Source organism: Cynocephalus volans, chromosome 5 (genome assembly GCF_027409185.1).
Source record: "Cynocephalus volans isolate mCynVol1 chromosome 5, mCynVol1.pri, whole genome shotgun sequence".
Lineage (NCBI taxonomy): Eukaryota > Metazoa > Chordata > Mammalia > Dermoptera > Cynocephalidae > Cynocephalus > Cynocephalus volans.
Window position 1 is genome coordinate 150,965,462 of NC_084464.1, and position 26,266 is coordinate 150,991,727.

General features: G+C 37.2%; 1 protein-coding gene across 1 annotated transcript in view; it reads right to left on the reverse strand.

The window, feature by feature from the left end:
• The window catches only part of SYNE1 (spectrin repeat containing nuclear envelope protein 1), a 422,354-nt gene that overhangs the window by 105,847 nt on the left and 290,241 nt on the right, over positions 1-26,266 (reverse strand). Inside the window, exons 97-103 of the mRNA XM_063096991.1 lie at positions 15,876-16,007; positions 14,815-14,924; positions 10,799-10,955; positions 7,495-7,626; positions 7,088-7,243; positions 6,313-6,522; positions 516-617 (exon numbers count right to left, since the gene is read on the reverse strand). Coding sequence (XP_062953061.1) covers positions 516-617; positions 6,313-6,522; positions 7,088-7,243; positions 7,495-7,626; positions 10,799-10,955; positions 14,815-14,924; positions 15,876-16,007 — 999 coding nt within the window. The remainder of the gene's footprint in view (positions 1-515; positions 618-6,312; positions 6,523-7,087; positions 7,244-7,494; positions 7,627-10,798; positions 10,956-14,814; positions 14,925-15,875; positions 16,008-26,266) is intronic.

Below are 26,266 nucleotides of genomic sequence, written 5' to 3' on the forward strand. Positions count from 1 at the left end.
AAGTGCTCAGAATTTCCTAACATTTATGCTTTTGTTCTTGATGTCCTGTTAAGGTACCTTGATACCTTTCTTCCTAGTCACTGTGTGTCCAAACTTCCAAGCTCAGCTCAAATTTCCCCCGACAAAGTCTTCCTGATCCCACCCTTACTGGAGGCAAACTACCCCCTTCTGAATGTCTATAGTGCTTCATCTGTCCCTCTTCCGGGACAGTTTGACCTTCTGCTCTATGTCATTGAGGTTCATATCTAATGTCATTGTTGGGTGGCAAACTCCTTCTGGTCAGCATCTGTCACTGACACTTTTTCCAATCTCATATTTCCTAGTTCTGTGCAGAAGTAAGTGACAGAGTCAGTGTCACCTGGAATATTATTCAAATCCAGTATTCAAAAACAAAATATATGACAAACAAAATTGCTATGGCGAGCCATTAATTTTTCATAGAATGTTTGAAATTTCATAGTACATCATATCTCCTCCATGCATTTGCTCTTCTAGGAAAAGGCAGCTATAAATACCTCTATTTGTTCTGCTACAGGTTGTTCAAACACATTTGCCAGTTTTTGCAGAATGATGTATTTGTTGTCAGCCAGCAATGTAAACAGCACCTTCAGATCATTCTAAGGAGGAAAGCAACAGGAAGACTTAACATGTGTAACAAGGAATTCAAAGGGGTTGCAAATATAACACAGATTCTTAGAAATAATAAACAGGCATAGAAATTTAATTTCCAGGAAAAACAATACTGCCCTATCGGAATGTAAAAGGAATTGCTAACAATTTACCTAGGTGCTAAAATTGACTTTTGAAGAATTTGTTGCACAAAGCATTTTCCATATAATACAAATAGAGTTGAAGCATACATGTAGAAAGAAATACTGATCACCCTGATTTTCTTGTTACGTCTGAAATATACCGGCACACTCAAACACTGCAGCAGAAATATCATACCAATGACTTTAATCTAGGAAAATAGCCTATAGGCGGAATCCTTATTTGGGAGATAACGTGACTCAAGAATACTACGATTCCCTTTTCCCTCTTTCTCCTCCTTTCCTCTCTCCCTCACTTTTTCTTCTCCTATTCTCAAAGAATTTGCACCAGCTTATACGAAGCCACCCAGAAATTTAGAAAGCAAATATTATCCATGACAAAGACAAAGAAAGAAACAACACAAAAAGATCTTAGCGAAGTCTTTTGTTCATAAACATTTCTCTTTTAAATGTCCAAATCTACTTATATTGAGCTCGACTTGTACAAAAAGGAGATAACTATCCAACTTTGGGTCCTCAATTCCAAAGGGAATAATGAACTGAAACAATATGTGAATTATAAAAATTATAAATCTTCCCTGAAATATCAGCAAATAAGCTCTACTTATTATTAGTCAGCACACACATATGTTGGGCTGCTTGATTAACAGAGGATGAAGCTGAACTCATGTCATCCTTTTCACCGGGGGCCAATCACGTGTGTGCACATCACCAGGATGCAAAAATTATGACTGCTTTATGAGGAGAAGGATCGTCAGTCACACCAAGGAGGAAAAAGCAACTTTAAGGATATGTGTGGAGACATTATAGTGCAAATGTGAGGCTAAAAACTAAAACAATGGGTAAATTATGCAGTTAAAAAAAATATCAAAATGAAAATATAGTGCTTGCTATGGTTTGAATGGCCCCCACCTTCCCCACTCATGTTGCAGCCTTAATCCTCATACGGTAGTTGAAAGGTGGGGCCTTGAGGAGGTGATTGGACCACGATGGCTAATGGATGGATCCATTCATGGATTAATGGGCTAATGAATGAATGGGTCATCAGGGGAGTGGCACTAGGGGCTTTACAAGGCGAGGAAGAAGCACTCCAGTGCGCATACTTGCTCAGCCTCTGCCACGTGATACTCTGCATCACCATGGGACTCTGCAGAGTCCCCACCAAGACGAAGGCCCTCACCAGATGCACCCCTTGACCTTGGACTTCACAGCCTCCTAAACCGTAAAAAATAAATTCATTTTCTTATAAATTACTCAGTTTCAGGTGAACCTGTAATAAGGATTATAATCCTGTAATAAGCAACAGAAAACTGACTAATACAGTGCTTAATGTGAAAACTAGAATAGTTGTCACTAACCCAAACTCAAACCAATCTACCAGTCTAGTGACCAACTACATAGGAAATTATAATAGCAGTACTGGAAAAACAATGCCAGAAATGAGAGTTTTGAATGTGAGTTATGATGATGTTTGCATCATTCAACTGTGTTCAGGGTGAGTTCATGTGGGCCATTAGAACTTGCGCAAAGTTATCTGTTTGTAAGCACATTAAAAGATGTTTCCCATTCATTTACATAGATTCAAAAGAAATAGTTTCCATTACCTACATATATTAATTACTCTAAATGAGAAGATAAGTACAAATAACATAACATAGGTTAGAAATGAAGAGTACGTGTGTATTTCTTATACATTACCTTCAGATTTTAATAGCCTATTTTCTCTTTTACCTATATCCTACTAAAGATAGTAGAAAAGAGTTTACATTTCTGGAAGCCACACTAATTATTGGGAGAGACTAGTCAGGAAGACAGTAAAGCACAGAATAGGACTGATTTTAAAATGACTAAATAAAACACTTTTAGAAGTGCTAATAATCACATGAATTTTGATACCTTCTTAAAAATAAAAATCAAAAGGATTTAACAATTTTTTATTAATACAGTTGTGATACAAAGGATAATTAAAGTATCTACATATTACATAAATATCAGATGTCAAAAATTTTTTTTCTTATAGCCACTGGAATTGCTGGTAGGCATAAAGGGGCAGGATTCCAGCCCTTAAAAAACAGATCTGTAGAAAGTTTCAAGCTTTAAAATCAGTTGTATTTCCTCAGTCATTTATTAGAGAATTCTTTCATTCTTTTTTTTTTTATTTTTGGCTGCTGGCCAGTATAGGGATCTGAACCCTTGACCTTGGTGTCATGAGCACCATGTTCTAACCAAGTGAGCAACCAGCCAGCCTCTCATTAATTTTTGATTTTTTAAATTTAATTATTTTAAAAAGTTTAACTTTTAAATTTTTAAGTCTTATTTATTTTTATTGAAATGGATTGATTATATACATTTGTGGGGTAAAGAGTTGAATATCAATGCATCTACACCATGTGTGATGACCCAATCAGGGTAATTAGCATGTTTATCATAACAAAACTTAATCATTTCTTTGTGATGAGGACATTTTGATGTCCTCTCTTCTAGCCATTTAATAATATGCAGTAAATTAATGTTAATTATAGATATCTAGCTCCACTGTGCACCAACAGAACTTATTTTTCCTATCTAGCTGTTTTGTGTCCATTACTTAAAATTTTCAATTACATGTATAGAAAATTTAATTGGAGTTAAATTTATGGGTAAAAAACTTTAAAATAAATAATAGTTGATCATTGACTTCATTGTGATTCCATATACACGTACATAACATCTGTGCATCCTCTCATGTGGTCTTTTGGGTATAGAATAACGTTAGCAGTCTGTGAAAAGCTAATACTCAAGGGTTAAATGGAGAATGAAGGCATATCAGTTCAGTAACTATTGAGCACTGACAGCATACCAAGTACTTGGTGCAAAGTAAAACAAAACGATTTATGACTTCACCTGTAATTGTATGAACATTGGAACTCTTCCTCTCAATTAAGTCGGAACACAAACATTTTGAAACGTCAGTTTTTGTTTGTGAGCTAGCCACCAACAAGTAGAAACTTGTTGGCAGAAGAAAAACAGAGAACGTGATTTAAAGAGAATTTCATGATTACATGCTCTTTTCTTAGTCCCCTACAACAAAATAAGTTCCAGAGTATTCATGCTTGGTTTATATTTTACTGTAACTGGTTATAATTACAAAAAAAGTACTAAATTACTAATGATACCAACATAGAAAATATAACTCACAAAAGAGAAATATGCCTCTGAGTCATACACATGTTTGCACTTTTAACCCACCTCATTCATGGCTGACAGACTAAAATGCTGTTATAACTCAGTCTTATGAAAGATAAATTTTAGAGTAATGAAACAAGTTTCCATAAGTTACACAATGATCTTGATGATTTTAGACATACTGTATATACACAAACATATAGTCGAATCTTGCATCTAAAATAATATACCCAAATAAGCAACCCCTGCTTTTCTGATTCCAGGTGAAATGCTCTTTCCTCTCTATATACTGTACAAACTCACAGGTTTGAATGCAAATATCCAGTCCAGATCATTCTTCTCAGCCACAAACTTGCATACCCAAATGTCTACTTTGCTCTTCACCTGAATATTTTAATTCTCTCCCATATCTGTTCCCAGTCAATGGTACCACTATCAACTCAACCTTGTCCATTGGCCAATGGCACTGCTATCCAACAGTCTTCTGTCAGTCAGTGTCCCCCAGATGCTCAAGTCAGAGTCCCTGGAATTCCTCAGCAATCCCTCTTACTTTCATTCTCCATATCCAAACCATCAACAAATGCTGTTCTATTGATTCTGCCTTTTTGAGTACGTCTACTATTCTCTATCTCCCTTGCCATCACTCTAATACTAGAAAAAACAAAAATATTCTTTGAGTCAAATCCTGGCTCAAGTTCTTGATGGCTGGGTAACCTTGAAGAAGTAATTTAACCTTTCTGTTGGTTTCACATCTGCTGTAATACTATTACTAACAGCAACAACGATAAAAATAAAATTTGCTGAGTGCTGACTCTGCATCAGGCACTGTTCAGAGTAGATAGCACATTTTAACTCATTTCATCCTCACAACTCTGTGAAACAATTGCTATGGGTGTGACTGAACAGTTGAGAATACTGAGGCTTAGAGGAGTCAGGCAGAGAAGTTAGGAAGGTTACACAAGGGTAGGTAACAAAGGCAGAATTGGAACCGCAGAGTGCTAGCTTCAGAGCCCACGTTCCTAAAATTTGCTCTTCTAACTTCACAAAATTATTAGAGCAATGCTTACCTAAAGGTGACAAATGTTCGAGGTGATGGATATGCTAAATACCCTGATATGATCATTGCACACTGTATAAATGTACCTAAATATCACATTGTACTCCATAAATAGATACAATTATCATGGATCAATTAAGAAGAAATAAATTTTAAAAGATTTGCATAGACAGAAGTAGATTAAGGTTTATGAGAAGCAGGGGGAAGAAATAATGAGAAGTTACTGCTTAATGGGTACAGAGTTTATGTTTAGGATAACGAAAAAGTTCTGGAAACAGAGGTTGTGATTACACAGCATTGTGAATACAACCACATACAATTGTATGTTTAAAAATGCTTAAAATGTCAATCTTTATGTTATATGTTTTACCACAATAAAAAAAATGAAAAAAAAAAAAAAACCCAAAAGAACAATGCTCATGGAAATTTCTTGTAAATAAAAAAACGAAAAACAAATGTTTGTGATAATTTTGCTCTGTAATTTTAAGAATATAGACTACCAGAAGGCAGTGGTAATTTGTCCCTCTACATGAATATCTAGAAATTCCATGTTTCTTGGTTAATGCTAAATTTATTTGACACCTTACGGTATCTTTGTAAATAAAAATTTTACATCAAACTCTTGGCCCTAATTACACGTATCTATTTTATAAATCTTCCATGTTTATTAAAAATAGCATTCAACTAAAACTTAAGTATTCCCAAAAGTTGCTTTTTGTTAGATATAAAAAATTAATGCTAAATGTTTATCAGCTGCTCTTGCATTTGTTTTAATGAATAGTCATAGGAAAAGTTTCATAAGCACACAATTATTCAGGTGGCAACAGAATTCGAATAAAGGGCTTTTTGAAAAGCAGAAAGTCTGAGGAGTTAGAGCTGGAAGGTAACATAACACATTTTTAACATCATTAGAAATAATTAGGTCACAGCCACTTTCAAAGACTTCTTGGGTACTGGAATCTAGAGTTCTTTCTGTGTTCCAGCACTTTTTGCATGTTCTTGGTACCATGTTTTAAACTCCACTATTTTACCAACTGGAAGTTATAATTATAGAAAGCCATAAATTCGACTTTTAGTGGTTGAATTCAGCCCTTAGTTTGACTAGGTAGTTTTCTCAACCTTCCACTTTTAGGAGAATGAAACTTTTGGTTTTCTAACCCTTTAGTTCAATTCCCTTGATTTTCTGTAATGTTCTTGCTCTTCACTGTACACTTGAAAAAGAGAAAAAAAAAGGTTTACAACATCAATAAGACATCCTGTTGTTTACTATTGAATATACCTAGAGAACGACCCAAACTATTTTGATATAGTCTTACTTACCTGGAAATTTAGTATGTGCTGAAGTCTTTCCTTCATCTGATGACATCGTTGATTTACTACTGAATCTAGCAAGGATAACCTGCCCAAAAGACAACCCAAAGTATCTTCGATAACATCTCGATTATCACCGTTCTCTGGAAAGGCTTGGGAAAACAAGTTCTTTTTCTTATCCATTTCTTCAGACATTTCCTTAATGTCTTTGGCAAGAGTCTGGGGTTGACAAAAGAGAGACCTTCATTTTACTGTTTAGATCCAGGAGTCGATACTCAAGTCAAATCATTTCCTCATTGAGAGTCCACTAAATATCTCTTATTGCGTAATAACTACACCGAAGGCAAGTTGAACCTCTTTTATATACTTCTATACATTTTAGGCATATGCTCTTACAGAGATTTTTCTCAGAGACTTTATATCATTAGCTAATAATAATACACACTGATAAAAAACGAGCTTTAAAAAATGCTATTTAAGAATTCAGTAGATTATTTTTTAGTCCTGTATTTGCTATGTGGAGGATCTGTGATATACAACAGTATTTCTACAAAGAGATTTCCACTTTCCTCCTCCTATACACACAAGGTAAAGAATAACAACATAAAACATAAATATCTGGGACAGCTTTTTGTATTTAATCAATTTTGTTCTACATCACACTGCTTGGAAGTACACCTAATTTGTACTTCACCTTCTTAATACGTTGAGTTAATTATCCAATATAAAAAAATAGAGTGCTTTGTAATGTCCTACAGGCACAGACAGGAACTGCCAAATTTACCTCTTGGTTGAAGAGACAAGTTTCTGTTTCTTCTGGTAAAAGTGCTGTGGCTACAAATAAACGTTCTTCAACATCATCCAACCAGGTAGAGGTAGCAGAGACCCCATCATATAACTTCTGTTCCAAGTGCATATTTTGCTTCTTTGTCCCTTTACCCTGGAAAACACACACACACACACACACACACACACACACACACACACACACACACACACAGCATCAATGAAATGTTTCGAGGAATAAAAACAAATACTAGGACGAGACTCCAGAGGCTCTTTGTTTCAGGGCTCATTACTGGTGCTGGGTATGTACGGGGTTGAACGACATCACAGGGACCAGCGCAAATCAAGACAAGCTGGACAAGACCAGTGCAAACCAAGACAAGTACACCAAGAGCACAGCCCTACCTGGGATGAAACCTCCTCGAAGGCCTGGTTCAATCCATCCAGCAAAGATGTAACTGCAGATTTATCTTGGATCTGCCCGTCCCCTTTGTACAGTGGCACACCCGATAGGAGTCGATTTGGCCTGCCGTAAAGCTGTGGACAATCACGGGCAGCTCATTTAAGAGCATATGTACTACATCCCAGTTTGTTTTCCCATTTGAAAGTGCACACAATGAGATTCTGGAAAAATTATCCTTATGAAAACCTCTTCGAGGGAAATATGATCTACACAACACACCATGTCCACTGAACACAGTGGCTGCATTCAGCAATGGCAATGTTTCCACTGATGTATTAAAAAAAAAAAAAAGGTGGTGGAAAAAATGCCTGAAATCTTATCATAGCCTTCCTCTCAACTTGTCTTCTTGGTTTAGCACAACCTACAGTGAAATAATCTACCCTAAAAGCCAGACCTAGACTGATCTCTTCTCTTTTATTATTAACCTCAACTCCCCTAAACTCTTTAGGCATACATAATGGCTCCTCAATAAAGACCATAATACAGCCCAGCATTCAAACTTTTTAAATAATATTTCCAATCAATCTCAGTCTCCATGATTTATCACAACACGCATCCTCACCTTTCCGGCTGATTACGCATTATCCTGTAAATCTGTCAGGCCCATTCCCTACAGAAGCTGGAATGTCTACTACCCAGCATCTCTTTAAGATCTACCTTAAATTCCACACCTACTATGGTGGTGTGCCACTTAAAAAAAGATGCCGTTTCCTTTTTTCCTTTGAATTCTTGCTTATGGATCCCAAAATGGTTGCATAATTTTACAGAAATGTATAAAATATTTCCTTGGTTGGGTATAGGTTCCAGAAGCAGGAGCCATATCTCTTCCTGAATCACTGTAGGGTGTTCTGTGTAGAGACACTAGATACACTGGAAGTGAATAGATGAAGAAAAATTGCTGTGAGAGATTGATGCCCTTTGATCTAGTTAACATTAGGCCCCCAAAATTTTGCCTGTTTTTACACTTGCCAGTAGTAAGTATATGCAGTGTACAAAATTGCCCACAAAGTAGTATAAAAAAGGAGAAATTCCAGAATCAGACAGATCAGCATCCCAATTCCAGCTCTGCCTCTTGTTAGTCATGAGACCCTGAGAAGTTATCTGACTTCTCCAAGCCTCAGTTTACAGGTCTACAAAGAAGAGATAATTTCAACCTCATACTGTTGTTAAGCATGCTAACACCTAGAACTAAAAAGGTGTTCATTAAACGATCTTTCTCTTTCTTCCTGGAAACTCTAACAGATAAACAGCTTTTTCCCTATCTTTCCCTCACCTTTTCACACCAAAGGGAGGAAAACAACCTAGAAGGCATGTTATACAAATGACCAGTGATTCCTAAAAGAAAGCACTCAAATGCAAAAAAAATGTCATTAGAAAAAAGAACATTCAGTGCTTTCCATTTCTAATCCCAAAGGCAAGCGAGATACAAACATAAAACTAAATTTCCATGTCTAGGTATCACACATGAATGTCGGTAGCAGCAGGACAAGACTATTCCTGTAAGCCCAATATGGAGGATGTTGGGGTTCTGGCCCTGGCTGGGAGAAAAAGGAACTGTCTAAGATAAGAGCAGGTAATGGATGAGACATCCAACAGGTCTGCAGAGGCTGGACGAAGCACGCAGTTGCATCAAATGGAGTGGACAACTGGCGGAACCCAGGGGTTGAGTTTTAATGACTAGAGAGTCATAAATACACATGCAACAAGTAAGCATGAAATCCAGAAATGTCCTGGGTTTATCTGACTTGGGATAGTCAAAAAAAGACTGCAGTCCCTGCTTCAGGACTTTACATACCCCTTATATCCAAAGGAATCGGGAATACTATATAACATGAAGGTGAACCAGCAGTCAAGTTCAGGAGATCTACATCAGAAATCCAGAATTTAAGTTACGAGTCTGAAAGATATTAATTAGATCACTGGCTTAAGGAAGGATTAATTCACACACAGGTAGGATGGGCATGCAAAAGGTACAGGCCACATTTGCCAGGGTGGAGTATGATTGTGGGACAATGGCCTCCAGGAATGGAGTGCCTTAAATTACTCAGGGCAAGAGCTGATGACTATTCTTGCAGACAGTGGCAAAGAAGGCTCCTGGACAGAGAAGGAGAGTGAGGGGGTAGAAAGCATGGCATGCCAGGTGGTTTTGTAAACTGGGAAAGAAATGCACGGCTCTGCAGAGACTTACACACGACTTCCATGGATGAGGGGACACACTATGACCTTTAGACCATCTCCTTTCGGTTACCGGTAGCTGTATCTGCTTTATGGTGCCTGCTCTGTCCATGCCTATGTTTCCCTACTCAGCTGTACTGTAGTTACTGATACCCTTCACTCTTGGGTTCAGCCTCTCCCAGCCCCTAAGCTAGTTATGGCCAGCTCTGTGAGAATAGCAGCTGCTCAGTCCAACATTAAGGTCCCAGAAATTACGCTGATAATACCACTGTCCTGGAATAAGCCTCAATGGGCATTGCTGACCCAGGACACGAGATTAGATTTCTATCTTCAGAATCCCTCTGGGCCACTGCCATGGTAGGCATCCCTTGCTGGGATTCCTGGCTCACTCATTAGCCCTGTGAACTCTCTAACTCCTCTGACTTCCAGTTGCTCCCTGGCTTCTGCTCAGAACCAACCAACAATGATTGTTTACCCAGAACCCTCTGTTGCTCTATTCAATTCCCTTGGACGTGGAACCAAGCCCAACATCACACAGTATCCATTCCAGGAACCAGCCTTGCATATGGGTCAGTAACCATGCTAGCCGACCACTGGTTTCCCCTGCCTCAGACCCACCGAGGTCCCAATATGTTTCTCATTAAGATCTCCGAAAATTATTAAATATTGGAAGTAGCAATGGAAAATAAGATGACCCGACAATTTAATTCCAGGTTTGTGAAATTCCTTTTGTCCTAGATGGGTATAACCTTGATTTGCATCTATCATTTTCAAGATTGCAAAAAGAAAAAAAGGAGGTCTCAATATTTAATGGTTTATGCTAATGAGGAATAAGATAATAATCATCTTCAAAGGAAAATATTTAGAAATCAAACATATTTTCACATATTGATATGTAATTATTAAAGGAAGTGTGAAACAGGCTTAAGATAAATATAGGATGAATAATTTGTTTCGTGTCTTAATTTGGAATTGATAATGAAAATAAAGATTATTGCACAGTTATATTCCCCTAGCATGGCCTGTACATCTTTTATATTAATTAATACATAAAAGGAAAATGTTTGATACCACTTGCTCTTGTTCCTGTTCCAGAACATTCTGCAACAGTTTCTGCTTGGTACTAAATTCTTGATGTAGGCTTTCCCATTTCATTCTCATCTGGTCTTCAGCAGATGATTTCTCCCCTTCCATTCCCAACTCCTGGGATAACACATCAGGTTTTTCGCTATTAGAAGAATAAATAATCTGTTTACAATGTGTGCAAAAAGGGAGATAGACAATTTATTGGTGTGTACTAGATCTGGCCTCGAAGATTAAAACAAGATTATTTTTAGTTATTAGCTTACACTTTAAACTATAAAAGTTTTGAGACAAATATATTCCTGTTCATATTATAATTGAACTATGAGCAGAATAAATATTAAAATATACATTATAATAGCTCAATATTAAATAAAAATAATTATAACACTTAGAATCAGAAAGTATAGTACGATTACAGGTTAGAATGCTTTCACAAATAGTCTACAAATTAGTTCAAAACCCTAGAAATGTTACTTAGTCTACTGAGTTTTTACCATGAGTCCTAAACAGAACCACGTCATCTTAAAGGCATATTAGATTGACATTAATCGATATTAATAATAATTTGACATATGAATTAATATTTTGACACAGGCCTTTTGTTCAAGTAGGGGAAAAAAAAGTTGTTGGCAGGAAAATACTATACACTACCCCAAAGCCAAGTCTTCTTAGAATAAGTATAAATACAATAGTGTCTTTAGGTAAGCCTCTGGAGGTAAGCCTTAAAATTTCTATAAGCTTATGGTACAGGGATTCTACTTCTAGACATAACTCAGTGAATCTCTCCCATCTGTTAGAGACATGTAAGAAGGTTAATTTCAACAATGGTAGTAACAGCCAAAAAAAAAAAAAAATCGGCAACAGTGCAAATGTCCACCAATAAGAAAGAGGGTGAATAAATTATGTCCACAAGATACAATACTATTAGGCAGTTAAAATGAAGAAATAGATCTGTAGGTATTGACATGGATCGATCTGAAAAGATAACACTGAGTGAAAAAAATATCAAAACAGAATAGATACTTCAAATTGAGTGTTTGTTTTACTAATCTCTGTATTTTTCGGGGTTTTTAAAAAGCTTTTTAAATTTAAAAAAAGTTTTAAAGTTTCTATGAAATTAAATTTCTTTGTTTTTCCTTTTGTGATGGTGGACCATAGCACATCAATTTTAATTAATTTGTGTTTGCATAAAATTTATTATAAATCCAGGAGAACACTTACTATCTACATTCTTATATTTAATCGTTGACACATGTAAAACACTAGCAGCAAATCAGTTTTAAATTAGAACTTAGCCTTTCATTCCCCATGGAAAATCTTCTTTACTTTGAGACTTATATCAGTGAATTTCTAGTTGATTTTCCTTAGTAATCTTGGCAGGAGCCCTCCCGTCATCCTCCTATACGTAGAATAAGTACACAGGCACATATTCTTTATATAAAGGTAATGAATTTGTAAATATGTGAAGCAAGTCAGGCCCTTCCCACCAGGGTTTTCTTACACAAACCAATTCACATTTGATATGCTTAGAAAATCAGCTAATGATTTTTTTTCCAGCTAATAGTTTAAAGGCTGAATATAAGGTTTTCTCCTAGGGATGTTATTCCGTTCTTTTAAAAAAATGTGTATATTTTCCTTTGGCTTCTAGATAGCACCTAATTAAATCATTTGTTTACTTGCTAACCAGAGGCTTGAAAAGAGTGGCTGAACTTTAGTCAACTGCATTTAAAAGTAATTTACCTAAAGAATTTGTATAAAAATTAGGGAATTTTTAAAGTGAATCTCACACAGACAGCCAGTACTGCACTGCAAATATCTTAAAACAAGTTTTTATATTTGAAAGAGCAATTTAGAGGTGTTTGTCTTTCATCAGCGTCCTTTCCGAAGCAAAAGTCCCTTTTGGAAGAAAAAAATGATGGTAAGAAATTTGCAGAAGATTCCTACTGCTCATACATATGAGGTGGCAACGTGTGGCTGGGTTCTCTGTAAAAACAGAGTTGGGCAAAAATATTCAGAAAATAGGGGCTGGCCAATTAGCTCAGGTGTAACACCAAGGTCAAGGGTTCAGATCCTCATACTGGCCAGTTGCCAAAAAAAAAAAAAAAATCTTCAGAAAGCTCTGAGGGCTGAGTAAATAACTTAGAGGAACTGCAGACAAATATAGAAAAACACAAGGTGAAGGCACGTCTGAATTGAGTCAGCATGGAAAAACAGTGTCTCATTTTGGGTTTACTTCAGACATTAGTATCATTTTTAATAGCATTAGTAGCATTATCTGCATTTTTAAGCATGATAAATAAAAGAGATTTTTTTTTTAAAGCCCTTTGTATTTTTAGCACAATTTTTACAGTTTTAGGGTTACTTAAATGTAATCCCTGACTATGGATGTCAAAATAGTATTTATTCATATTCTTTTAAATTGATACTTATTAGCTGTGTCAATACTTTTAGTTTTTTGTTTTATTTTTCTTATTTTGAATGCCTTCCTATTTCCTATATATTTTGCCATAATTTATCTACTGCAATTGAGTTTTAGTTTGGTTTCTGCTCATCATCTTATTTTTTAAATTCTTTCAAAATTTATTTATATATAAAACATATATGATATATTTTATATATATAAAGTCAGCATTGATGTCATATGTCAGCATTGATTAAATCGTAAAAAGAAACTTAAAAAAAGAAATCCCCAAGTCTGCCCTCTCCAAAGTTAGTTTTGATTATCTGCATTCTATTCTGGTTCTTATTCACAGCCATACCTTATTTTCAATTTTATATCACATTTTCACTTAGTATCATATATCCATTTTCTGATATCATTATATAATTTTTGTTAAGATTATATATACATAAAATCATATTTCAGCTTCTTAATTATTTTATTATTAGTGAGCATACCTGCTTTTTCAATAATTTGGTATTATAAATAATATTTCAAAAATCATCTTTATAATACATATTTTCTCCTTTAGGTTCTTTCCCCTGAATAAATGTTCAGAAATGATAATCAAAGCCAAAGCTATCTGCCATATTACTGTTGCCAAAGGATCCTACCAAAGTATATAACCTTTAGCAATACGTGAACCCACAGGTTTCACTTGAAACTTTTTTTTAATGTTTTAGATTTAAAAGAAAGTTTTCCTGTATGTCCTCTCAGATGACATTCACAATTTCACAATACTTCTGTGATGAAGGTAGTCGATCATTTTTCTCATTCTACAGGTGAGCAAAACGAGCCTCAGAACTGAGTGAATTTTCCAATGTGATAGCATGGAACTGGAATCAAACCCAGACCTGCCTCAAAACATACAGAAGTTCCACTTCGCTACAATTCCTGTACCTTCCAACCTTTTAAATCAAAACCTTCAACTTGAAAATTCTCCAACGTCCTCAAAAAATAAATATTTTTTTGGTTGCTGGCCAGTACGGAGATCCAAACCCTTGACCTTGGTGTGATCAGCATCATGCTCTAACCAAGTGAGCAAACCAGCCAGTCCTAATACTTTAACTTTTCTATGTAAAAGACTTTTAAAGTCTCCATTCCAAACCAGGACTCCAAGCTCAATAACTTTACATGTAGAAATTATAGAAATAGGCCCATCAAGAAAAGTCAAGATATTTAGTGAGCACATACATTTAATTTTTGGAAGGATGTTAGAGGAAGGTAAGCTCTTGTAGAGAAAATGCTCTGCAGTTAATCATTCAAATAAAAACATCATGCATTTCTTATTTGATTCCAAAAAAGAACTTAGGAGCATCTTCTCGGGACAGGTGCTGGGCATACTGGAAGGAGGGCAAACAAGTTAGCTATTACAGTTATACAAGCCATGTTTGTGCTCTGCAACAGAATGCTCAAATGCAGGTGTGTTTAATCTTAAAACAAAATGAATAAATTTTGCCTAAGATGTTTAGAGTAAAATTTTGAGTGAGATCTTTACATTTCTTCAAATGTCAGGGAAATACAGTGAAAAGACGAGAAGGTAAAAGGTTTTGAAACATACCCAGTGCCTCCAGAGGTCTCTGCAGCTGAGTGCTGGGTGAGAATCTCCTCTCCACGACTGGCTACTGAGCGCAGTAGGCTCTTCTGCTCAGCCAATTCCTGTTCTAACTCCTGCTCAAGGGAAAGGACAAATGCAAATATCTTTGTTACTTTACGTTATTGTCTATAATCAGGGTTCTACGTCTAGAGAATTCTCAGAGAACTTTGGTAGCAAGTTTTTAAGTTTGTACATTGCATAAAAAGTGTGGTTTAGGTAAATATTCCAACATGTCTCTAAAGAATTCTATTGCTTTGATAAAAGATATCTCTGAAAAATCTGGGAAAATAAAATTGTTCTGGGCAATGGTGCCCTCAAGTGGTACAAAATGCACTTTCATTTTTCAAAATTATTGTCTTCTGCTAATTAGGGTAGATCCTTGAAAACAGCAGCTCTTTTTAATTCTTCACTTACTTATAAATTGAATTATCAATGGATTTGGTTTTTCTTTTTCATTATTTCTAATAAATGCTTTTGCTCTTTGAGAAAATAAAATATTTCAATATACCTTTTATATAAAGTTAAGGTATCAATGAGCAATCATTCTTATCTATCAAAGCTCATTTGTTTCACTACGCAACAATTTGCAATCTTATTTTGTGATGTTATCTACTCGAGAGTGAAAAACAAATGGCATTTACTTAAAAAAAAAAAAAAGTAATTCTGATTTTTACCAATTCCCAGAGGCCTTCCTGAGAATTTTATTCCAATAAAATAGACTCAAATGAAAGCAAATCTGAAGATACAGTAGGTCTCTATGATAAGGTAGATTATATTTGAGTCACTCTGTCTGTAAACATAAACATAGGCTTTTCTTAATGACTGGACTTTAGATTGACCAATCATTTTAGTGGTCATGAGTAGGCACATTGAACGGTCCGCCACATCTTGCTTCATTCAAAGAGATGATAAAGGTACACTGTCTTTTTAGTACAGAAGCCACTTGTCCTTCCAAACCATTGCTCTTGGACTCTTTCCTTGGCAGATTTGGAGGGAAATTTGCAGAGGGATGAGAAATGCTTTACTTTTTGTTGCTGGAGACTGCTCTGCCGGTGGTGGGTCCGCGTGGAGCGAGCTTGGGCCAGCCATTCCTGGACGCCAGGGCTCTGAGAGGCCGTTAGGTCAACATCTCTCTCCTCCTTCTCTTGTGCCGTTCCCTGCTTTTAATGAAGCAGAAATCAAGACTCATCCTACCCACAGGAAAACCTTAGCCAAATGGAGAGAAGGCTACTTTGGTGTGGTCTGCATAATGATACCAAAGTGGCTCGATTTGGACACAAAGCCACATTTTTTAAAAAATGGTAACACGAAACCCAACTAAGTAATGGCATTAGCAGGAGAGAGAACAATAAACAGATGATCACAGAGAAACATTTGGGGAGAAACCTGTCTATTTAGAGGTTAGGTCTTTTAGCTGACCGACGTGGTCACCAGATATTAGTCCAGAATTTTTCCATAAAAATATAACTCTAGATCATTTTATGGGCTCGGGTTTTTTTTAGGTCACACAAAGGTAAACCATTTCTCAAATAATTGTTACCAGTCATAATTTACTGTGTGTCTCTCCTGTGAAAGCTTTACCTTACCTTACTCTGATCACCCAGGTTACCTTGCCCCAGGTCACCCAGGTCCACACAATGAATGCATGTGGCCAGTACTTGTTTCCTTTTAAAGATTTTTCTAAAAGGTTACTAACCAGAGATTTCAATGTCATTGAGAAGCAGGAAGTCGGCAGTCTGTAAGGCATGACATGCTTCACAATTCAGTTCATACAGAAGAAAATGTACAGTGGCATAGAGGTGTTAAATAAAAATGATAGGAGGTCATTGTTTTGGACTCATTTGCTGTACTAGGCCCCAAAAGATGAGACTAAAAATCAAAAAGGAGTCCCCCTCTCACCCCTGACAAGTTCCTCACCGCTTAGGTTGTGGTCTGACCTTCAGAGAGTTAGAAGAAAGAGGTATAGCCAGTTTCCAGAACACTCCAATTTCAATCTTCAAAAGGTATAATAATTAAGTTCCCTCTGCTTTTATCCCGACACAGAAGAGACTGTCTGAAGCAACCTGATATGAACTAATCAGTTATTTTCCTATTGTTCTGTCTTCCTGTCCTCACCTTACAAGGAAAGTAACTTTGAAATGACTAATCCATTTTTTGTTCTTTGTTTCTGCTTTCTTCAGCCTTTTTTGTCTATAAAGCCTCTGTGGTTTGTAATAAACTTAAAAGTACTTCTCTGACTCTGTGTAGGACAGTGTTTCCTGGGATGATCTTCATATTCGGCTCCCAATAAACTTAACAAAATTATTTCTGCTTCAACAGCCTTAATTTTGGTTGACAGAGGTAAGGGTCCAAGCAAGGGCTTCTCAGGGTGCTGGACATCCTCTGCCTAACGGGTCCCACCAGAGTCCCACCTTCTGCCTAATGGGCTCTCAAACTCTGTTTCCCAGGACTGCAAGACACGTCAGCCACAGGCAACTCAATTCTGAAGGGACTTCCATCGGCAGGAAGCCTCACCCCGATTCTCTGGTCTTTATAAAGCTTGCATAGCTACCCTACTAGGGCCTTAGATTTGAATTATTTCTAGAAATCTCCATTTTGCAATGTCTGCCGTTTTATAGCTATGTTATTGACTACTCTATACAATAATAAATTCTGCTCAAATATGAGAAATCTTTAAGGGTCTTTCTTAAAAAACCATTAAAATTAGTACATTGAAAAAATCATTTAACTGTAGGCACGTTTGGTTATTTTACAAATTCAAAAGGTTAACTGAGATTTTAGAAGTAAGTGGTATGATAATTAAAGGTGAGACCTCTGAAAAATGGCTGTTCACACCTCTACTACCTGAACCACCACCTGGCCCACTGCTATACTGCTGGCTTTGAGAAAGTTTGGCTAAAAAAGACAAAAGTAATTACTCATCACCGAAGCAAGAGTTTATCCTTTCTGCCTGATTACTCTAAGGAATTTGAAAGGCCCTAACATGCTGCACATCAAATGGGATTAGTTCTGAATGAGAACCTTTCTACTCACATATATTTATATGTTACAGGATAAATTACATGATTTTTAATATGACTCATTCACTAAATACTTATTAAGCACACACTGTGTCAGATGCTGTTCTAGGAGCTGGGAGTATTCTGAGAAGTCAGACAAGGGCCCTGGTGGGCAGACCAACAATAAAACAAACCAGATAAACTAAGATAGTGATAGGGCTACAAAGAAAGTGAAACTAGGTAACAGGATAGAAACGTTTTTTCAGGGTGCTCTGAGAGTAATCTTCAGAGGAGGCGACTGCATTGTACTCTGAGTAATGAGAAACCACCAGCCTGGCAAAGATCTCGGGGGAGGGCATTCCAAGCCTAAGGAGCAGCTGGCACAAAGACTCAAGGGTGAGGGAGACTTGGCATTGCAGAAAGTACAGTAGTAGTGAAGAGACCAGTGTGGCTGGAGCACCATGGGACAGAGAGGAGGGACAGTTTACAGGTTGCTTCCATAGAGGAGTGGCCTGCCATCTATTTTTGGAGCTGCTGCTGCCCTGCCCATTGGGCCTTCTGTGCCAAGTCTGACCATGGAATGGGACCCAGCCATTCCAACCCATCAGCCTAAATGCCCACAGAGAGGGGGACCCAGCCATTCCAACTCATCAGCCTAAATGCCCACAGAGAGAGGGACCCAGCCATTCCAACTCATCAGCCTAAATGCCCACAGAGAGGGGGACTCAGCCATTCCAACTCATCAGCCTAAATGCCCACAGAGAGGGAGACCCAGCCATTCCAACTCATCACCCTAAATGCCCACAGAGAGGGGGACCCAGCCATTCCAACTCATCAGCCTAAATGCCCACAGAGAGGGAGACCCAGCCATTCCAACTCATCACCCTAAATGCCCACAGAGAGGGAGACCCAGCCATTCCAACTCATCAGCCTAAATGCCCACAGAGAGGGGGACCCAGCCATTCCAACTCATCTGGGCTAAGTGCCCATGGAACACACCCCCTCTTATTTTCAGGATTTTACATTAACCCTTACAGGGAAATAGATGAGGTCAGTTTAGCCCCTTTTCCTCATTAGAATCTCATAATTAAATAGTAGAATGTTTGAGATAATGGACCGTGCCTTTATTAATGCAAGTCAGTATCAGTGCTTGAAGCTAGATGAACTGAAGCAAACAGTAAAGCCTATAGGTAATATCATACATAATCCTCTCCCAGATTCCAAGTCCTCCTTAGCACACAGGTACTTCCTTTCCTTTAAGGTGATCCAGCTTCCCAGCAAGAGAATGTGGTTTAAGTAGAACAACAGGGCTGCCATTGGTCTAAAATATGCTATTTGCATTTTACAAGACCTCCGGAATGGGTGACTAGTGAAACCAGGCTAACTAAATTCTCCACCCACACAGGAATGTCTCTCAAAGATAAGCAGTGATTTTCCTGAAAGTGGGCACTTTGGAATGAATGGGCATTCTTCCAAGAGTGAAGTCCATGATTTTCTGTAAAGGGTTAGAAATCTTGATTCTCATCTGATTTTGGAACAGCGTTTTTAGGTAAATGTATATATGGGGTAAAAGTCCTTGGATTAGGAGGCCACAGCCTATAGCTCAAGGGCAACAGCCCATCCAATCAACTCTAATCACTGCTTAGGTATGGGATTGTATACTTTAATGATTTTAGAGCTAACAGGTGGTTGTTATACAGATCCTGTTCAGAGATTTTAAGAGTTGCTGAAGGGAAAGATGTGAAAAAATGTTTGCTAGGGGCAAGCTGTCTGTTGGTGTAAACTTTAGAGATAATTATACATAGATGTTTATCATAAGAATACAACTTTTACTTATATCATTTAAGGAGAGGTTACACTTTAGATAATGAGCCAGTCTGACCAACTTTGCTTTTCACAAATTGTACTTTGGAATGTCACATTGTTAATTTTACTGATGTTACTAGTTTCCATTGTTTAAGCTATTCTTAGCCATAGATAACTTTTGTAACAATTCCCATGTCTTTGTGTCCTTTTGTAATGATTGAATCAACTGATTTTTCTTGTGAAATTTCCTTGTCTTTACAATAAAAAACAGAAGCTAACTTTGAATCGGGTCTGCACCCACTTTTCTCCTAACAGAGGAGATGCTGAGGTGCAGCCCCATTGGGCTTCTCATCTCATTCATGATACTCTGAGTAATCCTTTTTTTGTCTCTGTTACACAGTGAGAAGTGTAACAGTTTTCTGCATGAAACAGATTCTCTCCCATCTAAGAATGCACCATCTTCTGAGAATAAGCTCTAAATGATCCTGGCTTTTCCAGCCAAGGAGAAAACAGGGGGTCAAAGGGACCTATAGAGAATGTCCTCAAGAAGTCGGTATATGAGATTGAAAGCTTTCCCCAATCAGAGTCACTCCAGCTGACAAAATAGTGGCCCTGGACATGACCTGGTGACTTTCTTTTGTGGGATCCGGACCACTTCCTCTCTGCTTTTTTTTAGCACAGGTTTGTTTCTCAGAGCCCAGCCTGAATACTCCTCTGGTAACTTCGCACAGCACTTATTGCCAACGTAACCTCCAACTCAGGTTACTATCATGTGATTGAGAGAGTTTCTTTCAAATTCCTCACATTAGCTCTGTGCTTGTAAAAACAACAATTGAAATATTAGGTCTTAAGAACAACTTACTTTTACATGCACAGACATACATTCAGATTCTAAGACAAAATCTAAGGAGGGGATTATATCTGACTGATAGATACTGCAGCTTTAGAGAAAAAAATTATGCAGCATCAAAAGCAGATGTTTAGTATGTATTTTCCATGTGGTTAGGCTCGGCTTTTCAGTTAAGGAATTTTTCGGACTGATATAAGTCATTTTGAAACATAAGACTTGGACCTCAGAAAGAAAAAAATAATTAAGAATCCAGTTCAAATTTCATTCTTTGTTCTCTTGGGATGAGAAGACACTGTCAGAAAGAACAAAATTATGGTAATTACTTTCTCTGAGGTGTGATAACAGTTTTCTTTCATATCTAGGGAATAGGAAATAAGGTGGCTTCTGTCACCAGAGTCCCCACGGGGTGAGGTTACGTAAGCTGTTTATTTTGGAAATACTAGGATAGCAACCACTTTTGCCAGGAACATTCCTTGGAAGATTAGTGAAGACTGGGAAATGCTAAACATCAAGTAAAATATTTCTTTATAAAGCATTTTATTATTTATATAGGGCAAACTCTCTGTGCTTTCGATGGATGATAATGTATGAAAATGACCTAAGCTTTTTTTTTTTGGCATTTGGTAGGTACAGGGATCAAACCCTGGACCTTGGTGTTATCAGCACCATATTCTAACCAACTGAACTAACTAGCCAGCCCTGACTTTTTTTTTTTTTTTTTTTCTGACCGGTAAGGGGATCGCACCTCTCGGTGTGGTCCGCACCACGCTCAGCCAGTGAGCGCACCGGCCATCCCTTTATAGGATCCGAACCTGCAGCCTCGGCACTTCCAGTGCCACACTCTTCCGAGGGAGCCACGGGGCCGGCCCTGTGACTTAATTTTTTTAGGAAGGAAGATACCATGTAATTCAAGAGATGCCTGTAAAGTCCGTATCTCTTCATGTATAGAAAGTCTGTTTGGGGATTAAAAGAGATTGGTTATTCATTGATACCAGTGTGAGTCCAATTAGATCAAAAGATTGAAAGAAATAGGTATTACTATTTTACAGACAAAGTTAGCTGTTAGAAATTGTGCACTTACAGCCATGTGAGACTTAGGAAAGTGTTCCAGCTCTCCTTAGTCATGCAAGCCCCAATTAAAAGACACACCCTTACTAATATCTGCACTTAATGGAAGATATCTTTTTTCCCAATTAACATTCCAGATCAACCTCGAGTTATTTTTACTTTTCTATGTGAAGGAAAATGATCCTTTTCATGGCAACCATAATGTAAACAGGGAGCCTTTTATTCCCACAGACAGAAAAATAATCTCAACAAGCTCTAATTATTACCAAAAAACCCATCAATATTTTATATGCTGGAAACTTCTTTAGATGAAAGATGATGGAATTTATGGATATTTTAAGAATAAACAGTGACCCATTTTAATGTGGTAAAACACTATCCCATCTTTCTGTGTTTACACGTCACATAGCAGCACCTCAAAAACGCTTACACTGGGCAGCATATGGACTTCACTCAGTGCAAACAATCCCCATGGCCATGGGCAGGGCCTGCTGGGTGTGGTGAGCACAGGCATTATCAGCTGTTCAGTCCAGCCTTTCACCATGTCAGAGTTGGTTGTTACTAATGATTATAATTGCTGCAATTTGTGCATTTATTACAAGCATTACTTGCATCAAAGTTTTCAGGACAATTTTTTAAGTTAAACACTATTATTATTATTATACCTATGCTACAGATGAGGAAACCAATCTGCAAGAAGAGGAAAGTTCAAGGATCTTGCTCTATGTCACCTCGTTTATAACGGGTGGGACCAACATGGGGAGACTTCAGAACCGCTGTTGCAAAGTGATGGCCTGAGAACCTATCCCGGCTTGTGGATATGATTTATTTGGCACTCAAATTATTTCAAAATTTTAGAGTTAATGTTTGTAAATTCTTGTATGACAATAGCTGACCCTGAGTAAGATAAGAGCTGCTTCTTAGACATGAGACCAGCTTGCCAAAGGCCTGATGGGGCCTACTTCACTCATGCGTATGCCTTTCCCAGGCCCTGAGGCCCAGAACATGTGCGATCTGTCTTGTTTAGTCCCTACGTGTGCAGTGAGAGTATCAGGCTACCTCTGCCCTTCCTACCTGCCTCTAGGGGCAGGGGAGGATAAGAGATTTCTAAATGATAGCTATATCAAAAATGAAACTCTAAAGACTTCCCTCCTTTGTTTTAGCTTCTTTAGAGATTAAGTTCATTCACAGACCACCACTGAAAAAAAAAAAGCATTACACATTAGACTGATAATACTTTTTTTATAAAACAAAATAATTTGTTGTGTACTTTTACAGTTAGGAAATCATTCTAGTTTTGTTCAATTCTAACATTTTTAACATTTTTCTTTTAGCTTTAATTATAAAGTCAGATTACACAGGCATTTTAAAGTATGTAAATTTAAAGTGAAAAGCTGTAATTTTGTTTCTATTTTCATTTATTTATCCAACAGGGAGGCTAAACATCTTTCCATATGTTCATTGGCCATTTGTATTCCTTTTCCTTTGAATTATCTCTTCATATCTTCTGTCTGTATTTCTATTAGATAATCTTTTCTTGTTGATTTACAAATATTTGTGAATTGCATAATTTCCCTGTTTGTCTACAACTTTTAACTTGGTTAATTTGTTTTGGTTTGGTTTTATTTTTGGTCATACAGAACTTTTTTATTTTCCTGCAGCAGTTTTAAAGAAACTATAAAATACTGAAGTTGATGTACACTGGCAAAGATTCCTCCTATCCTAAAATTAAAAAAACCCAAAAACCCAAAAAACAGGCTGGTTCAAATCCTTACACCAGCCAGCCATCAAAAAAAAAAAGAACTGTGAAAGAATAAGTTTCTGTTGAAAAAAAAATAAGTAAATAAAAAAAAGTACTCATACATCGAGTACTTTTCAGGTTTAATGAAATTTTTACATTTAAATCTTTGATCCATCTGTGATGCATTTTTCTATAAAAAATGGGGTAGAAAATTCAGTTTGTCATATTTCAAATGATTTGCCTATTTATTATTTAGAGTGAGTCACATTTTGTTCACTGATTTGTAATGCCATGCCACCTTAAACGGTCATCAAATTCCCTTATAGACTGAGATCTGTTTCTGGAATATTTATCCCATTTAATTTTTTTGCTCATATATTTATTGTGCCAATGCCAAACTATTTTAATAATTGCAATATTGTATTTAAATATATGATAAGACAAAAAAAACCCTCATAACTCTTCATTTTTAGAATTTTATGATTATTTTCACATTATTCTTTTTCCAGGTAATTCTGGTACCATCGTGTATCATTTTGTCACTTTCCAAAAATCTGCAGTTAATATTTCAGTTGAGAATACCTTAAACTGATGTGTTAATTGAGAAAGAATTGGCATCTTTAAAATATTACATTCCTAACTAAAAATAAGTGAATCTTCATTTTTTCATATTGTTTTGTTCTTTTTAAATTAAAAAAATTATTTATTTATTTTTAATATTATTTATTATAAGCATATTATTATTACAAATCATGATTTTTCTTTATGCCCTATATCCAAACTATCCCTCCCCAAACCCCCACTCTGCATCACCCCCATCTCTGGTATTCTGAAAGTTCAAGAAATTGTTTATGTCTTTTCTTTTTTTCTTTCTTAGCACCCAGTTATACGTGAGAACATGTGGTATTTCTCTTTCCTTGGCTGGCTTATTTCACTTGACATAATTTTCTCCAGACTCATCCACATTGCTACGAATGGCAGAATTTCATTCTTTTTTATGGCTGAGTAGTATTCCATTATGTATATATACCACAATTTCTTTATCCAGTCATCTGCCCATGGACATTTAGGTTGCTTCCATACCTTGGCTATTGTAAATAGAGCTTCAATGAACATGGACGTGCAGGTATCCCTTCAACATGATGGTTTCCATTCCTTTGGATATATGCCCAGTAGTGGGATTGCTGGAACATATGGTAGCTCTTTCTGTAGTTGTTTGAGAAATCTCCATGCTGTTTTCCAGAAACGTTGCTTTGTTCTTAAGTTTTAAAGTGCTATTTGTTGATATTCTAAATATTTCATATTTTATTGATATTATAGATCAAAACTTATTACACATTATTTCCCTAGTGTGTTTTATATATGAAAGTTATGAATTCTCTATTTATTTTTAATAAGCCAGTCATCTTCCAAAATTCTACCATTGCTTCTAAAGGTTTTTAGTTGATTAGGCTTGATTTTCCACATATGATTAGCAAAAAGCTGAAACATATGTAGGTTAGTCTGAACAAACATCATTACACTGAGAAAACAGAACAATCACAGCGAACTTCCATAAAGTTCCCACCATAATATTTATGTCCTACTTCCTACCAGCATTTGTACTCAAACACACATGCTTTCCCTCCCTCTTGATTTTTTTTTTTTTTGACAGCTTGACCTTGATGTTATCAATTCTTCAACTCCATGTTCTACCAACTGAGCAATCTGGCCAGCCCTTTATACACACCAACACACACACACACCAACACACACACACACACACACACACACACACATACAGTAAGTGGAGAAGGGACTGGCCTACACACACACACACACACCAACACACACACACACACACCAACACACACACACACACCAACACACACACACACACACACACACACACACACACACACACATACAGTAAGTGGAGAAGGGACTGGCCTGGTCCCAGCCACTACAGGGGAAGGCAGAAATGGTAAAGGGAGCTATAATTTGTTTTAGGCCACAAGAGGGGGCAGATGACACCATCAGGTGCAGGGTAGGCTCAGTTATTGGGCTTCTGAGCTACCTAGTCCCTGGCTTACAAGGAAGGGGAAGGAAGAACAAACCCTCCACTTTTGGTGTAAGTTCTAAGACAAACCCTCTGCTACTGATTCTTAACCCTTGGCTTGGTGTTGTCAGCACCACGCTCAGCCAGTGAGCAAACCGGCCATCCCTATATGGGATCCGAACCCGGGGCCTTGTTGTTATCAGCACCGCACTCTCCCGAGTGAGCCACGGGCCGGCCCACTCTGCTACTGATTCTGTCTTCTCCCCACTACACAAGAAGATTGCTTTTGCAATCATACTCCTTTTTCATCAATTTTTCCTCTAATCTACATGTAAACATGTCATAATTTTTCTGACCTTAAAAAAGATACATTTTTTGGACCCACTTCTCCTTGTCATCTATCCCTTCCATTCCTCAGTAGCAAAACTCCTGGAGTCACCTGTACTCTCCCTCTGTATGTCCTCTCCTCTCTTCCTTACTTTCACCTCAGAGTGCTCTCTTTTGGGGGCTCCTCCACACCCCCCAGTCTCTTAACACTGGAGTGCTCCAGGGCTTGGTTCTGGGGGTTAGTCTTCTTGACCTATCCTTGCTCCCTTGTTGAGTTCCTCAAATATCATGCCTTTAAGTACCACCTAGAGAGTGATGACTGAAGTCTAGATCTCTCCTCTGAATGCCAATTGTGACTCATCTCAAACTTAACTTGTCCAAAACTAAACTACTGACCTAGCTATTCCTTCTCCCCCACGCTCCCTCACTCTATCACATAAAATAATAGCTAGCATAGAGAAGCTTCTCAGTAAATATTTTCTTACTTTTGGCCTAGGACAACACTCATGGTAGTATCTAATTTATAGAGATTTAAAAAAAAACAAAATTAAAATACTGAAGGAGAACAGTATGCAAGATGCATGGGG